Source organism: Schistocerca nitens, chromosome 6 (assembly GCF_023898315.1).
Source record: "Schistocerca nitens isolate TAMUIC-IGC-003100 chromosome 6, iqSchNite1.1, whole genome shotgun sequence".
In the NCBI taxonomy this organism is placed as follows: domain Eukaryota; kingdom Metazoa; phylum Arthropoda; class Insecta; order Orthoptera; family Acrididae; genus Schistocerca; species Schistocerca nitens.
The window spans coordinates 453,725,332-453,741,970 of record NC_064619.1 but is presented as its reverse complement, the minus strand read 5'-3'; the positions used below and the strand labels follow the sequence as shown (position 1 = coordinate 453,741,970).

General features: G+C 38.5%; 1 protein-coding gene across 3 annotated transcripts in view; it reads left to right on the top strand.

Moving 5' to 3' along the window:
* Positions 1–16,639, top strand: part of LOC126262270 (ubiquitin carboxyl-terminal hydrolase CYLD) — a 109,653-nt gene that overhangs the window by 75,757 nt on the left and 17,257 nt on the right. For all 3 annotated transcript variants that reach the window (XM_049958779.1, XM_049958780.1, XM_049958781.1), the window contains 2 exons: positions 9,227–9,414; positions 12,708–12,816. In XM_049958779.1, coding sequence (XP_049814736.1) covers positions 9,227–9,414; positions 12,708–12,816 — 297 coding nt within the window. The remainder of the gene's footprint in view (positions 1–9,226; positions 9,415–12,707; positions 12,817–16,639) is intronic.

Below are 16,639 nucleotides of genomic sequence, written 5' to 3'. Positions count from 1 at the left end.
TTTGACAATCACTTGACTTTCTTGATTCACACGAATGCCAAACACAAAGAAATAGAGCAATATGGCTGAAACTTGGTGTGCGTTCTTTCCAAAGATGCCACTAACTAAACATGACCTCGATAAACGCCAGTGGTGCCATCTCTCGGACTTTGCACGGACTTTTCAAACGCCCCTCGTATTTTGTACGAGCTGTAAATAAATAGTTGCCACTATTAAAGTTCCAATGCTCTTATAATGAAAAAGCTAGGACAGCTAACTTTGATGTGGACCACTTGGTACTAATTAAAGAGTGCACCGTAGGTCAAATTTGAAGAAAAAGAGACAAAAGTTTTTCCCTTGATTTAGTGGTCCTTACAAAGTTTTAAATGTATCACATCCCAAAGCAGTTTCCTTGGTTGATCCAGAAACCATTAAAAAAAGGATTATATAATATTGATATGTTAAAGCAGTATAAGATACCATTAAATTAAACCTAAGAAAGAAACAAAGTAGCAACAAAGATCGTTCTTAATGGTGAAAGTGTGGCTAAGTATTCCTATAGTGTAAGATTGCTGACCAAAGAGGCAAGTAACTTACCGTCATATGATAAAAACAATGGTTGGGTTTGCATGTTAATTTTTTTTAAGGGAGGGTAATCATGGGGTAATGATTTCACCTCTGTCGAGTATATTGACCAACAAATAGACCGGCACAGAAATTATGATGACAGTTGATGATGAGTTACTTGAATATACTTACCTATTCCATTGCATTCTATAGGGAATGCCTAACAGATTCTCTCTCCGGTGCCACGGTCGTTTTTCCCTCGCACGATCCACGTGTGTTGAACAGAGGGGGTAAATGTGTCATTGACATGAATTGTGCCCTTCGCCACACACCGCTTGGTGGCTAGCGGAGTATATATGTAGTTATGTAGATGTAGAAGTACCTTAGCAGGTGGGGTCCCTGGGGTGGGGGATGGTAAGGGTACTATCTTTTCTTCTTCTTTGATCCTAACATACCTGTCTCTCTACTTCCTTTTCTTACTTCTCCATTAGGAGTAGCAAATCTATCTTCCTTTTGTCCATATGCAAAGTTCCTATCACAGGATCTCTTCTTTTTAAATCTGTATAGTAGAATTTACAACCTACAACAGTAGGATTGCACTGGCGAGTATTTCACATATGGCAATGACAATGGACTACTGTCGTGACACGAAGGACTTGGGCAAATGACAATTTATTTGCGTCACATTTTCAGGGGGATTAAAGGATACATCAATGAAATAATGTATGACGCAGAAATGACCCGCATAAATTATGATAAAAGAACCTAGTGGGTTAAAATTGGAAGTATCATCGATGCACGTCGGAACACAGCATGTTGTTATCAATGGAGAGACGTCTACAGACGTTAAGGTAACCTCTGGCGTGCCACAGGGGAGTGTTATGGGACCATTGCTTTTCACAATATATATAAATGACCTAGTAGATAGTGTCAGAAGTTCCATGCGGCTTTTCGCGGATGATGCTGTAGTATACAGAGAAGTTGCAGCATTAGAAAATTGTAGCGAAATGCAGGAAGATCTGCAGCGGATAGGCACTTGGTGCAGGGAGTGGCAACTGACCCTTAACATAGACAAATGTAATGTATTGCGAATACATAGAAAGAAGGATCCTTTATTGTATGATTATATGATAGCGGAACAAACACTTGTAGCAGTTACTTCTGTAAAATATCTGGGAGTATGCGTGCGGAACGATTTGAAGTGGAATGATCATATAAAATTAATTGTTGGTAAGGTGGGTACCAGGTTGAGATTCATTGGGAGAGTCCTTAGAAAATGTAGTCCATCAACAAAGGAGGTGGCTTACAAAACACTCGTTCGACCTATATTTGAGTATTGCTCATCAGTGTGGGATTCGAACCAGATTGGGTTGACGGAGGAGATAGAGAAGATCCAAAGAAGAGTGGCGCATTTCGTCACAGGGTTATTTGGTAACCGTGATAGCGTTACGGAGATGTTTAGCAAACTCAAGTGGCAGACTCTGGAAGAGAGGCGCTCTGCATCGCGGTGTAGCTTGCTCGCCAGGTTTCGAGAGGGTGCGTTTCTGGATGAGGTATCGAATATATTGCTTCCCCCTACTTATACCTCCCGAGGAGATCACGAATGTAAAATTAGAGAGATTCGAGTGCGCATGGAGGCTTTCAGACAGTCGTTCTTCCCGCGAACAATACGCGACTGGAACAGAAAAGGGAGGTAATGACAGTGGCGCACGTAGGGTGCCCTCCGCCAAACACCGTTGGGTGGCTTGCGGAGTATAAATGTAGATGTAGATGAAACGCTTGCGTGAGAGAAATACAAACGAAAATAGTACTGCAGGGCAGGGATAGTGAGTAGGACAAAACATACATAGAGAGAAAAGCTAAAGCTAGAGGAGGTTCTTGGTTCACTTTATAGGAAATACAAAAAGTTTGTCATGTGGTGAGTTCAATATTAATTGTATAAGTGACTGTGCAAGGAAGAGGATGCTGGTAGACCTCCTTAATTCATATAATCTTATGCAAACCGTATTCTTTCCAATGAGAGTGCAAGGGAACAGAACAACAACCATAGACAACATTTTTGTTCATTCCTCATTACTAGAAGGGCATTCTGTTAGCAAAAAGGTGAAAGGCCTTTCAGATCACGATGCACAAATTTTAACTGTAAAAGATTTTTGTTCTGCAACACGTGTTAAATATAGTCATCAGCTGTTTAGGAAAGCTGATCCAGTTGCTGTAGAGACCTTTGTAAACCTTATCAAGGAACAAGAGTGGCAAGATGTTTATAGCGCTGATACAGTAGACGATAAATATAATGCTTTTCTCAAGACTTTTCTCATGCTCTTTGAAAGTTGCTTTCCATTAGAACGTTAAAAACAGGGTACTAGCACAAACAGGCAGCCTGGGTGGCTGACTAGGCTGACTAGAGGGATAAGAGTATCTTGTAGAACAAAGTGGCAATTATATCAAAACGTTAGAAACAGTCAAAATCTAAATGCAGCAGCCCATTACAAACAGTATTGTAAGGTGCTTAAAAATGTTATTAGGAAGGCAAAAAGTATGTGGTATGCAGATAGAATAGCTAAATCTCAGGATAAAATTAAAACCATATGGTCAGTCGTAAAGGAAGTGGCTGGTCTGCAGAGACAGGTCGAGGATATGGAATCAGTGCATAGTGGGAATGTCCGTGTTACTGATAAGTCACATATATGTACAGTATTTAATAATCACTTTCTGAATATAGCAGGTGAACTAAATAGAAACCTAGTCCCAACAGGGAATCATATAGCGCTCTTAGAAAAATGTGTTCCGAGACTGTTACCCCAAATGCTCCTCCATGATACTGACAAGAGGGAGATTGAGTTAATAATTAAATCACTAAAGACCAAGAACTCTCATGGATATGACGGGCTATCTAGCAGAATACTGAAGTATTGTTCTATGTAGTACTTAGCCATATCTGTAACTTTTCCTTTAGGAGTGGTCGGTTTCCTGACCGATTAAAGTACTCGGTGGTGAAGCCACTTTATAAAAAGGGAGACAGGGATAATGTTGACAATTATAGACCTATTTCTACGCCATCGGTGTTTGCTAAAGTTATCAAGAGTGTTGTATACACAAGGTTACTGGAGCATTTAAATTCACATAATTTGCTGTCAAATGTACAGTTTGGTTTTAGAAATGGCTTAACAACTGAAAATGCTATAGTCTCTTTTCTCTGTGAGGTTTTGGACGGATTAAATAAAAGGTTGCGAACGTTAGGTGTTTTCTTTGATTTAACGAAGGCTTTTGACTGTGTTGACCACAAAATATACTGCAGAAGTTGGAACATTATGGAGTAAGGGGAGTAGCTTACAATTGGTTCGCCTTTTACTTTAAGAACAGTAAGCAGAAGGTAATTCTCCACAATATTGAGAGTGGTTGTGATGTTCAGTCCCAATGGGGCACTGTTAAGTGGGGCGTTCCCCAAGGGTCGGTGCTGGGGCCACTGCTGTTTCTTATTTATATAAATGATATGCCTTCTAGTATTACAGGTGATTCAAAAATATTTCTGTTTGCTGATGACACCAGCTTGATAGTGAAGGATCTTGTGTGTAATATTGAAACAGTATCAAATAATGTAGTTCATGAAATAAGTTCGTGGCTTGTGGAAAACAATTTGATGCTAAATCACAGTAAGACTCAGTTTTTACGATTTCTGACTCACAATTCAACAAGAACCGATATTTTGATCAGACAGAATGTGCATATTATAAGCGAGACGGAACAGTTCAAGTTCCTAGGCGTTTGGATAGATAGTAATCTGTTGTGGAAAGCCCATGTCTAGGATCTTGTTCAGAAACTAAATGCTGCTTTATTTACCATTAGAACAGTATCTGAAATAAGTGACACTTCAACACGAAAAGTAGTCCACTTCACATATTTTCAAACGCTTATGTCGTATGGTATTATTTTTTGGGGTAATTCTTCTGATTCAAAACGGGTATTTTTGGCTCAAAAACGGGCTGTTCGAGCTATACGTGGTGTAAGTTCGAGAACCTCTTGTCGACCCCTATTCAATATTCTGGGAATTCTGACATTGCGCTCACAGTATACAGGGTGTTACAAAACGGTACAACCAAACTTTCAGGAAACATTCCTCACACACAGATAAAGAAAAGATGTTATGTGGACATGTGTCCGGAAATGCTTAATTTCTATGTTAGAGCTCATTTTAGTTTCGTCAGTAAGTATGTTCTTCCACCTACGCTCAATGGAGCACGTTATCATGATTTCATACGGGATACTCTACCTGTGCTGCTAGAACATGTGCCTTTACGAGTACGACACAACATGTGGTTCATGCACGATGGAGCTCCTGCACATTTCAGTCGAAGTGTTCGTACGCTTCTCAACAACAGATTCGGTGACCGATGGATTGTTAGAGGCGTACCAATTCCATGGCCTCCACGCTCTCCTGACCTCAACCCTCTTGACTTTCATTTATGGGGGCATTTGAAAGCTCTTGTCTACGTAACCCCAGTACCAAATGTAGAGACTCTTCGTGCTTGTATTGTGGACGGTTGTGATACAATACGCCATTCTCCAGGGCTGCATCAGCGCATCAGGGATTCCATACGATGGAGGGTGGATGCATGTATCCTCGCTAACGGAGGACATTTTGAACATTTCCTGTAACAAAGTGTTTGAAGTCACACTGGTACGTTCTGTTGCTGTGTGTTTCCATTCCATGATTAATGTGATTTGAAGAGAAGTAATAAAATGAGCTCTAACATGGAAAGTAAGCGTTTCTGGACACATGTCCACATAACATATTTTCTTTCTTTGTGTGTCAGGAATGTTTCCTGAAAGTTTGGCCGTACCTTTTTGTAACAACCTGTATATTTTCTTTAATGTCGTTTGTTAGCAATATTAGCGTAGTCCCAAGAGTTAGCAGCTTTCACTCAGTTAATACTAGGCAGAAATCCAATCTGCATGTGGAATGCACTTCCTTGACTCTTGTGCAGAAAGGAGTGCACTATTCTGCTGCATCCATTTTCAGTAAGCTACCACAAGAACTCAAAAATCTTAGCAGTAGCCCAAACTCTTTTAAGTCTAAACTGAGGAGTTTCCTCATGGCTCACTCCTTCTATTCTGTCAAGGAGCTCCTGGAAGAGCTAAAAAATTAAGCAAATTCCAGTGTTACATTGTTGATTTTCTTTATTTAAACTTACGGCTTGTCATCTGAATATGTTTTTCTTATATTTCATTTTATCTGTTTCTAATATCGTGTTATAATTTCATGTATTGACTCGTTCCATGCGCATGGAGACTTCTCCTTAATTTGGTCCCACGGAACAATAAATAAATAAATAAAAATAGAAAGAAGGTGTTAAAATCATAGTGTTAATGAACATCTTCATTCCTGATACATAAAATTGCTGACCAGTACTGTCCGATAAAAATCAGGAGTACACAAAATGGGGACTCATGAGGAATTGGATGTTATGCGCGTAGACGGATCCTGTAGTAACTGATCTATACCTTAGGTGGGGTCCACTCACTAGAAAAATGGTCCGTACCATTTTTATGAAATAGTTGAGGGTGACTCAGTTTCATGTACAAATAAAAGTTAGTTGTGCGGTACTTGCCCAAAAACGAAGTGATTCAGCTGTGATGGAATAAAAAAGAATTTAAGCAGGAGTTAGTGGGACAAGTGATCACACTAAAGAAGGGACTATTGTACGTAAATAGAAAAGATAATTGGGGAAATTTATACATCCCCAGATGTAACATGACATTTCGAATTGTACTCTTTTGTTGATCAAACACAAAATGGAACTAACTAATATTCTTGTTCTTAAGCATTAACAACCTTTGTATGTTATATGCAAATAAAAGGAAACTTGAAGCTTGCACTAAAGGAATAAATGTGTGAATATTTTTTTTAATCGAGGGGGGGGGGGTTACAGGTAGCATCAATAATTCCAATGAATCTCCATGTTATAGTATTTAAGGAACACTAATTAATGGTGTAACATAATAATACAACAGTTACGTATAATGGGTACTACATGACAACCTGGGAAATGAGATATAAGAAAATATACTAACGTATGTAACAATGCAATAAGGAATAAAATGAACATCAAAAGGAAATTTAATAAGAAGGCAATCACATGCCATGAAATGCATCTAAATTGTATATTATAAAAGAAAATGGTAAAGTGACATCTTTAGCTTGAGTGCGGGGGCATGTAGTGCAACAAGATGTTGTGGATCAAGTCCTGTTCCGCTATATGAAGAATTATTGCATCATCTAAAGATGTTCGTGATGTTTAAGTAAAGTAGGAGCCTCAAATACCGACAGACCTACTGTGCGTACCTTGTCTGTTCCTAGAGAGAGCGTCTATGAGGAAAGATGTAGCTGTAGTGCATAAAGCCAGGAGAATGCTGACTACTTGCTGGGTGTCTGGTATCCAGTCCATGGACCCAGAAGAGAAGCACAGAGTAAATGGGATTATGGAATATCTTGGGAGGAAAAAGACACAGTGTGTTTTTATTTTAATGTAAGAAACCTTTTGTAGTACTGTTAGAGCCCTGTTTCAGCTCTCTTTGAGAAAGAATGTATTAGTGTCACATTAATGGACTGAATTGTAAATGCAGTTATGCAATAAACATCTGGAAACAGATGGTCGAAAGTGAAAATACATGTCCAGTCATCATGTGATAATTTTGTATAAGTCGTTGGTCAGAAAGCGTTAGCAATTTTCTGCAGCGGAAAAAATGCTCCAGAGAAGTCCACATGGGCTACATAGTGACCAGAACCAGAATTATGTACAGGTCAGATTCATCAAAAAAAAGAAGGGAAAAAAAGGTAATCTTTCAACAGAACATTGTGATGCATGGTACAGGACGCAAGTGAAATAGTACTAAACTGAACCAGCTAACATGGTCAAAATTCAAATGGATATTTTTAATTTTTCACCATATGAGGAGTGGATTTACTGGCTTGTACATAACATGCCATGTGCTCACGTGATCAACAGTTGTGTGCACAAGACTGTTGACACCGTCTTTATAGGCAGTGAAGGGAGCATTTGGGGCGGGGGGGGGGGGGGGGTTCACTACTGCTATAGTAACTGTGATGCATTAAGATACCTTAATCACACATTATAGGCATTTAGTAGCAATAAGTAAGTGTTCAACCACATACATGACTGAATATTTGGAAATACACTATACCACTAACAGGTGTACGATACGTGTGTCTGGAAGACTTTCATTACCATTTGTGTTGTCACTAGAACTGCTGCCAGAATTTAATGAAATGATAAGTTTTTCAATATCATTTTTCACTGCTCATTCATTCTTCCATGCTTTCATTATTACTTCCTTCATGTGTACTGCATTATTATTCCAATCTGACAATGATGTTTGGTTTATCTTTCCTCTTCTGCTAATGTCCATTTTTTGTTGTCCGTTGCATCTTTTTCCAAAGGGTTGTGACATGGTGCCAGTTACTCTTATCATCTGTCCAGTCTATACTCATTGAGTGGCTTACATTTACCCAGGTTTCATCGAGCCAAACAATATAGTCAAAAGTTTTCTTTTGATATTGCCCTAAAAAATCCACAGTATTATGTAACAGTATCACCTCTCACCATTATTATCGAGGGTTATGTGTTCCTTTCTCGTATTGTAATTATAAATATGACATCAAATGGGATCTCCCTAAAAATCTGCAACATTTGTTGAATGAATGCTTCTGAAATTGTCTCTTCTTCTTCTTCTTCTTCTTCTTCTTCTTCTTTATTTTGCCCCCCTGGTGTGGCTGGATGAGATGGTCTGACTTCACCTTCTTCTGCTCCATACTATACTTTCCGATTCTCACAGCACTGTTTTTGTGAATTTCTAATGCAGTGTTCATATGCCTGCCCTCTCAATGCAATGCCCTGACCATGTAAAGATGTGTCCCGCACAGCATGCGTCCTCAGACGTACTCTAACCTTCGGATGTTGAAATATTGTGAAAAAAATAAATAGTCACACAAATGTCACACACCTCAGTTGACAGTTCTGCACATTTTCACAGTACAAGTGTTATACAACCAGTGTAGGTTTGAGTATAGAGCATAGCTGAGTTTGTAGGTGTGCCCTCGTATGTGTGTGTAGTTTTTATAAATACCTTGCAGCTAGTCAAAGCCTCAACTATGCAGTGAGTTTTTACCTTTATGCTTGGTTCATTCTGTGAAAAGTGAACTGGTGGTCATTTTTGTTTGGTGGCAATTCAACACAACTTGCATCAGCAAATCTTTGTTGTAAGTAGTGTCGTATTCAGGTCTATCTCTTTTTTATTTTCATGTTATACTTCAGTGTAAATTGTACAGATTTTATGTCTGTAACAATGGAATGGACCTTTTGCACGTTTTGCAACCTCCTATCAGTGTTTGTGAAGTTATTCTTTCTGCGAAACACAAGATGCGGTTAGATTCCATTTAAGGTGCATTAGCTTCTTACATCACACCCTCAGTTACATGCAAAAAAATTATATTTGGAAGAAACATCCAGTTTTGCAACCATTCCTGGTTGTTTCTTTTTGTCTTACACAGTTTTACAGTGCTCATTTTATAATTTCTATTGTAATTTTTATTTTGTACAATTCTCCTTAATTAATATACATAATAGCCCTAAGTAGTGAAGTTGTTGTTACTTTGCTCCAGATCCAGAAGAATTTTTGACTTCTCTGGTTGCCCAGATATTAAAAGCAGAGCCATTTTTAAAGTTAAGTTCTGGTCAGGAAGCATACCACTACCAGCTGTTTGTTGAGAAGGATGAGCAACTTGTTCTGCCCTCTGTTCAGCAGCTTTTCGACCAGAGCTTTTTAACCAGTGATATAAAACTTAAAGAGGTAAGTTTCTTGTCCTAATTTTTCCTTTAACCTCATATCATGTTAGCTGTAGAGCAATCAGTAAAGAAGCTTTCCATATCATACCTGCTTGCTTGCATTAGGATTGCTTGAACCTCATAGCTTCATTGCATTCTTTTGTGGCTCCAATATTACTCTTTCACATGTGCATTTCCTTCAGACTTGATAGGTCTGTGCTGAAGTATTTGTGACTGATGTATCCTCTGGTGCAGGTTCTCCCCCACCACCACCCCACCCCACCAATTGCCACCTCCCACCACACCTCCATTCTACAGCTTGCTGTTGAAGACTATGAATAACTTGAAAAATCTCAGTGGGAGGAAAAGTGGAAATAGTTGGGTCAAATCCACTACTACTATGTGTGTTCCTTTGGTGCAAGGCAAGTTTGATGATGGGCTGAGTATCTCATAGCTCTTTGCCCTTCTTCTTGGAAAACATTGATTCCTGGCCACCATGAGGTTCCATTCTAAGCCTCCAGTGAGCCACTCTGAAAGCCGGCCGGGGTGGCCGAGCGGTTCTAGGCGCTACAGTCTGGAACCGCGCGACCGCTACGATTGCAGGTTTGAATCCTGCCTCGGGCATGGGTGTGTGTGATGTCCTTAGGTTAGTTAGGTTTAAGTAGTTCCAAGTTCCAGGGCACTGATGACCTCAGAAGTTAAGTCCCATAGTGCTCAGAGCCATGTGAACCACCCTGAAACTTTCTTGGTAAATATTCATCACATGTCTTTAAAACAAAACTGGCCACAGACTCACACATTAAACATCATTAGTGACACCACAAGTGAAGTGACTTTTTTTCCTAACTGCTCAAGCCACAGAGACATAGAGGATTTGAGTAAAACCGTTGTGGAGGGAAAAAAATTTGTAGAAATGAATGTTCCCTCACAGTGCTGGAACAAATATCCAATCTGGCTGGTTATCAGGTTGAGGATAAAAGCGTCTCAGATGCTTGTTCATTTGTCTGAGACATTTTCTTATTCTTATAGGAGGCAAAATAAAGGAGATTTAGTGCCTAAAACGTTGGAGTAGTCCTTGAAAATGGAGTTGTAGCTCTGAAACTTGTTAGACTTTAACAGAAGAATGAAATACTCAGAGTAAGAAGGCAAACTGCTTCTAAAAGTGTCCCTTACCTTCCTTCATACAAGTTTAGTACAGCGGGTCCAACATACAAGCATTCATTTCATTCCTTTTTAATGAGTACCATAATTCCCATGTAGTTGAACTAATGACTCAAATAGAGAGATACATGGATGCTTCACTGCTCTAGTCACGTACCAGCTAGTCATGCCTCTGATCAGCATTTACATGCTACCCTCATGGCTTTAAAGCAAATAAATTCTGGCCATGCAGGGGCTAACCTAAGTTCTGGCCATGCAGGGGCTAACTTGCTCTGTCTCATAGTGCCATTCAGATGATGCGCAGTATGAATATAGCAATGAGTTAGTTCAGTACACACTGCTCTCCTGTCAAAAATACAGTAAAAAGATATTGTGCTGGGCATGAGGGCACACTGAAATCCACAGTAAATTAATTGCAGATATTTGCAGCCAATCGGGATTGTGTGACATCTCTACATCTTCATCTGTATTCTGCAAACAGCTGGAAAGTGCATGGAATAGAGTTCTTCCCATTATACCACATGTTTGGGTTTCATCCTTTCCCATTCTTGTATGAAGAACAGGAAGGACGTCTTCTGAAATGCGTCTTTGTGCACTGTGACGTGACTAATCATGTCTTTGGTGTCTTCTATTTTCATAAATTCCTCATTTAGTACTTACTCATGAAATTATGTAATAGACCAGTGTGTCTGGTGCACTCCATTTGACATCATGGGCTTTCAGTGTTCAGTTATGAACACCCTTCCATTAGTCTGATAATCTTTTTCTATACAATAAATGATTTCAAACTTGTTCCACAGTTTCCCCAAAATACTACATCATTTTTCAATGGTGAGTGAGTATAAGCAAAATATATGGTCCTGTGATCATCATATGATAGAAGGTTTCTTAGTATTTGTATTGTGAAACATGTATTTCTGAATTTGTTTATGCAGCCTACATGTGTATGCATATTTCGTGATGCTCTCTCATGATTGAAGCAAACCTGTGAGACTATGTGCTGCTGCACTGCTTTGTATTAATTCAGTGTTCTCAATTAGTTCTGTTCTAATATGGATCCGTCACTCTTGTGCAATATACTAGAATGCTGTGCATGCATTTTTATAAGCAGTCTCCATTGTAGACACCATTTTTCCACTATCCTATTAATGAAATGATGTCTGCTGTCCAATTTACCCACGACTGAGTCTTACGTACTCGTCCTGTTTCATAGCCCTGCAAATTTGTACATCCAGGTATTTGTATGAGTTGAGTTGACTGATTTCAGTTGTGACTCTTTGATATTGTAGTCATAGGATACTACTTTTCTGCATTTTGTGAAGTGCACAAATTTACATTTTCTTAAAACTTAAAGCAAGTAGCTAATTTTTGCATCACTTTGAAATTTTTTGAAGATCTGATGGAATATTTGTGCAGCGCAGCTCTTTTGAAGATAGGTCTTCCTTATAGAAAACTACATCATCTGCAAAACATCTGAAGATTCTAGTAACATTGTCTACCAGGTCATTTATACCTTTGTGTTCACAGACGTCATTGTTGAGGAGGACTGGCTCAAAATAAAAGGGAATAAACTTCGGGTGGTTAAAAAAGTGATCTGACTGTGGTGTTCAAACATCCTGTCACTCAGATCAATCAGAGTAATTTTCTCTCAATTTTTATAGGGCACTTTTGTTTAACCCGTGGCTCCTACTAAGATATGAAGAGCCTCCAGGGTGTGGTGCTTGGGGTATCACTGAAACAATGTGCTGCATTTAATATTTTGCTAGGATCTTTAATAATTTTCGACAAATGTATTTGATTATTTAATATAAATTTGTTTTGTGTTTTTATGTTTGTGCTTTTTTTTTCACTGTGCTATAATGGTTTCATTATCGTATGATACTCATTTTAATTACTAAACTTTGTTAATTGGCATTGGAAATTAATTAACTGACCATTTTGTTGAATGCCCAAAATCCAACATTGATACCTGGCACTGTTGATTTCTTTAGGTAATTCGTACAGTGTGATAAGATATTGTAACCTCAACAGATTACAAATGTTAAATTTTAATAAATTTTGAGAGAAAAGAATAAAATCATATTGAATGTTTCAGCTGTTTTTAAATGTTACCTTTATTGGAAAATTAATGGTTCTGTTTTTTCCCCCCCACTTTAGGTGCCTTCTTGTTTAATTATACAAATGCCTAGGTTTGGAAAGTCATTCAAAATGTACCCTCGTATATTACCATCACAGTTACTGGATGTCACTGATATTATTGAGGACTGTAAGTAAATATTGATATTCCTGTAGGTTGTGCAGAAAGTGTTTGCATGAGTGCTATTAGTAATAGATTGTGAAATTTAATATAAAATTCATTATTAGTTTTTGGAGTGTTTGAATTTATAGTGTTGCTCACTATTCAGCAGAATTAGATGTTCTTAGAAAATTATGTCTCTGTTCAGACTGAAAATTCTGTGACTATTGAACTGAATATCAGCTTGTTTGATTCTTGACACGCAACACTTCTGCCGATGAGTACTCCATCTACTATCTGAAGAAGGTTGAATTTTTACAGTTAGGCGAAGGAGAACTGATTACTACTTTTCCAGCACTGACCCCCCCCCCCCCCCCACATGTACAGGTATATGAAGACTGACATTTGTGGAAATAACTTTGAAACAGACCAATACCCTTTGTCTTCGCATTTTATAAGCAGACTACACATTTGTGCATGAAACAAGAACATTCAAATGGAAATGTTTTTTTGTTTATCATTTATTGCTTCAAAAATAATCTCAAGAAATGTTTTTATATCTTGGTTGCGTATCTCTCTGGCCTTGCTCAGACAGACTCTAGACTTCACTGTCAGTATTCGGTATACTATTATATTAGCCCTGATGGTAAGTCTATTTGAATAATTGATCCATAGGGCATGGATGATAGATCTACTTTTGTGCAATGACACATTTATAAAAGGATTAACAGTGGATTGTGTGGAATGCCTTTGGTAAGTTTAACTTGAACATACTCTGTATCCCTGCTCAGGTGTATATCATGGATAACAATGTACCAGTCTTAAAGAGAAGAGAATGACTGTTGGCTTTCAATTCTGTTCTTCTTATGGAAATAGAATATGGCAAGCAGTCTTCTGACAGAATGTATAGTCTGTCGGTAAACTGAAGAGCGAGCGAGCAAGTCCCCACTCTGCCAACCCATCTACGTCACAAGGCCCTTCTACAGGCTGTTTCACAACGTAGTACCGGCCTGCTCCGGCGCGCGCTTCAAATCTTTAGCGAAGCCATGTACAGATACGTTTGGGCTGCGTTTTATTTTTAGACAAATGCATTAAGAGCATAAGGAATACAAAAAACGATAGCTTCTTCCGAAACACAACATTATAGAGTAAATAATATTAACATACGGACGGAAGTAAGGATTCTACTACATACATAGAACCAAATGCCTGTTCATGTGAATCTAAGTTCCTCTATTGCTATTCGTAAAACGAACCCCATATAGTGCAATCAGTCTGTAGAATATAAGGCTTGTTCTTACTTTGTGTTTCTACTAAAAGGTAGAACTTTTTTTCGAAGGACTGCATTGAAACTTAACAATTCTTGCAACACAAAGAGTTTTTAGAAAGTAAGTAGAAATTTATAATTTTGTGTGTTGTATTAGTCCGATTTGTGCTACTTCTTTGTCACTGTCTTCGTAAACATGCCTCAAAAGTATGTGTTCAATATTATGCATATTGGGTATTTACTCTGTTATCAGCTGTCAGAAAGGTTACATGTGTTTTGGTAGCATCAACGATTATTTGTTTTGTATAAAAATAAATTAGAGAATCTGTATTAAACTTTGTTATAAGAATGGAATAATGTGTATGAAATTTTTACAAATGGTAAATATTGCTTTTGGTGAGCCTGTTATGAGTAAACCAAGGGCAGACAAGTGGTATAAACATTTCAAAGCAGGCCTTAAAGGACAGCGGTTTTACAAGCATGGATGACATTAAAAATGCACAGTTAAGAGACCTATAAACTATCCCGAAGAAACAATCCTAAACTCTTTCGGGAATTGGAAAAAGCACTGGCATAAGTATATAGTATGTAATGGGGAATATTTTGAAGAGGATAACATTGCTGTAGATTAACAAATAAAGTTCTTACCAAAAAATAGAAACTAATATGAGAATGCACGTCGTATGTCAAGCTTTTTGCTTAAAAATCCAGAATCAGCGTACATGTTTCGAAGGAAATTTCAGCAGTGTTTAGAATAGCTATTGCGCATATGTTTTAAGCAATATGTCTTAGAATCAGCTGAATAGCGACCGAGATAGAGATTTATTGTTCCATTAGCATCAAAGGTCTTACGTGGTTTTGAAACTGTCTATAACGATGGGTTTCCTCCCAAAATTATTAGTTTTCCTTCGTGGCGAATCCAGTAAACCATGCGGCCTATTTTTCAATTCCTTACTTACGCGTCCTATTAGGTGGGGCTGACGTTTGCATAAATTGCAGCCCTTTGATTGGGACTGGTAATATTAGCCAACAGTTCTTTTTGGGTCGCTTCTTTAATACACGCTGTAATAAAATTAGAGACGATCGAAAGCTCGTTACTCCCCAAATACCTCCACTTCTTCGTATTCTGCACATTTTCTTGCAACGCTTGACGATTATCCATCACTTCCGGATATCGAAGTACATCAGTAAGTATACAAAGTTAACTCACTGACACTGGCAACTAAGATCCCACGAACAGAAACGACGTATATCGCTGCACGCCTATCTACACCGCTAGACAGATAACGGGCAACAGATTTTGGGTGCCCCTGTAGGCCGGTGGCAGCGTTCTTCCGGGAAAGGCCACTTCCCCCAACAAAAGCGCTGCTCGCTCTTGAGTTTACAGACAGACTATAAATAATTTGGGGGGAAAGGGAAATGAACAGAAACAACCTTTAATTCATAAACACAAGGAAAAACATCAACAGTTCTGACCCCAGCAGAATGACTAGGAGTAATAGAGACAACTCAGCTGATTAGTAGAAATGATGAACTGTTGACAGGTGTGTGTGTGTGTGTGTGTGTGTGTGTGTGTGTGTGTGTGTGTGTGTGTGAGAGAGAGAGAGAGAGAGAGGGGGGGGGGGACATATATGTTTGTTTGAAGTTACATTGTACTGGCTGAGCATACAGTACTGATATTGCAGTTTTTCAAAGAGTACACTATGGCATTGGCATCTTACCTAGCTTGCATTTCTCATGTATCTCTCACCCAGCACAGACTCTCAAGCGCCTAGAAAAAAGTGCAGGTGACATCTGTATATAAGAAGGATAAAAGAACGAACACACAAAATTATAGACTAGTATCTTTAACATTGGTTTGCTGCAAACTCCTTATCCTTGAACATATTCTCAGTAAGAATATAAGAAATTTTTTTGAGACCAAGAAGCTTATGTTCACGAATTAATATGGTTTTAGAAAGCATTGCTCTTGCAAAACTCAGCTTGCCCTTTACTCACAAGAGGTCCTGAAAACCACGGATGAAGGGCAACAGGTATATTCCATATTCCTAGATTTCCGTAAAGAATTTGATATGGTGCCACATTGCTAAATATCAACGAAGTATACGGAATAGGTTCACAGGTATGTGAGTGGTTCAAAGACTTCTTAAGTAACAAAACCCAGCTTGTTGTCTGTGACAGTGAGTGTTCGTCAGACACAAGGCTATCATTAGGCGTGCTCCAGGGTAAGTGTGATAGGACCATTGTTGTTTTCTGTGTAAATGAATAATTTGGCAGACGTGGTAAGCAGCATTCTGCGGCTGTTTGCTGATGATGCTTTGGTGTGTAGTAAGATGTCATCATCGAGTGACTGTAGAAGGATACAAGACTTGGGCAAAAGTTCTAGTTGATGTGATAAATGGAAACAAGCTCTATATTTAGAAAAAGTAAGTTAATGCAGATGAGTAGGAAAAACAAACCCATAATGTTTGAGTACAGTGTTAGTAGTGTGCTGCTTGACACAGTCACATGGATCAAATGTCTATGTATAATGTTACAAAGGATTATGAAATGGAATTAACATGTAAGGATTGTAGTAGGGAAGGT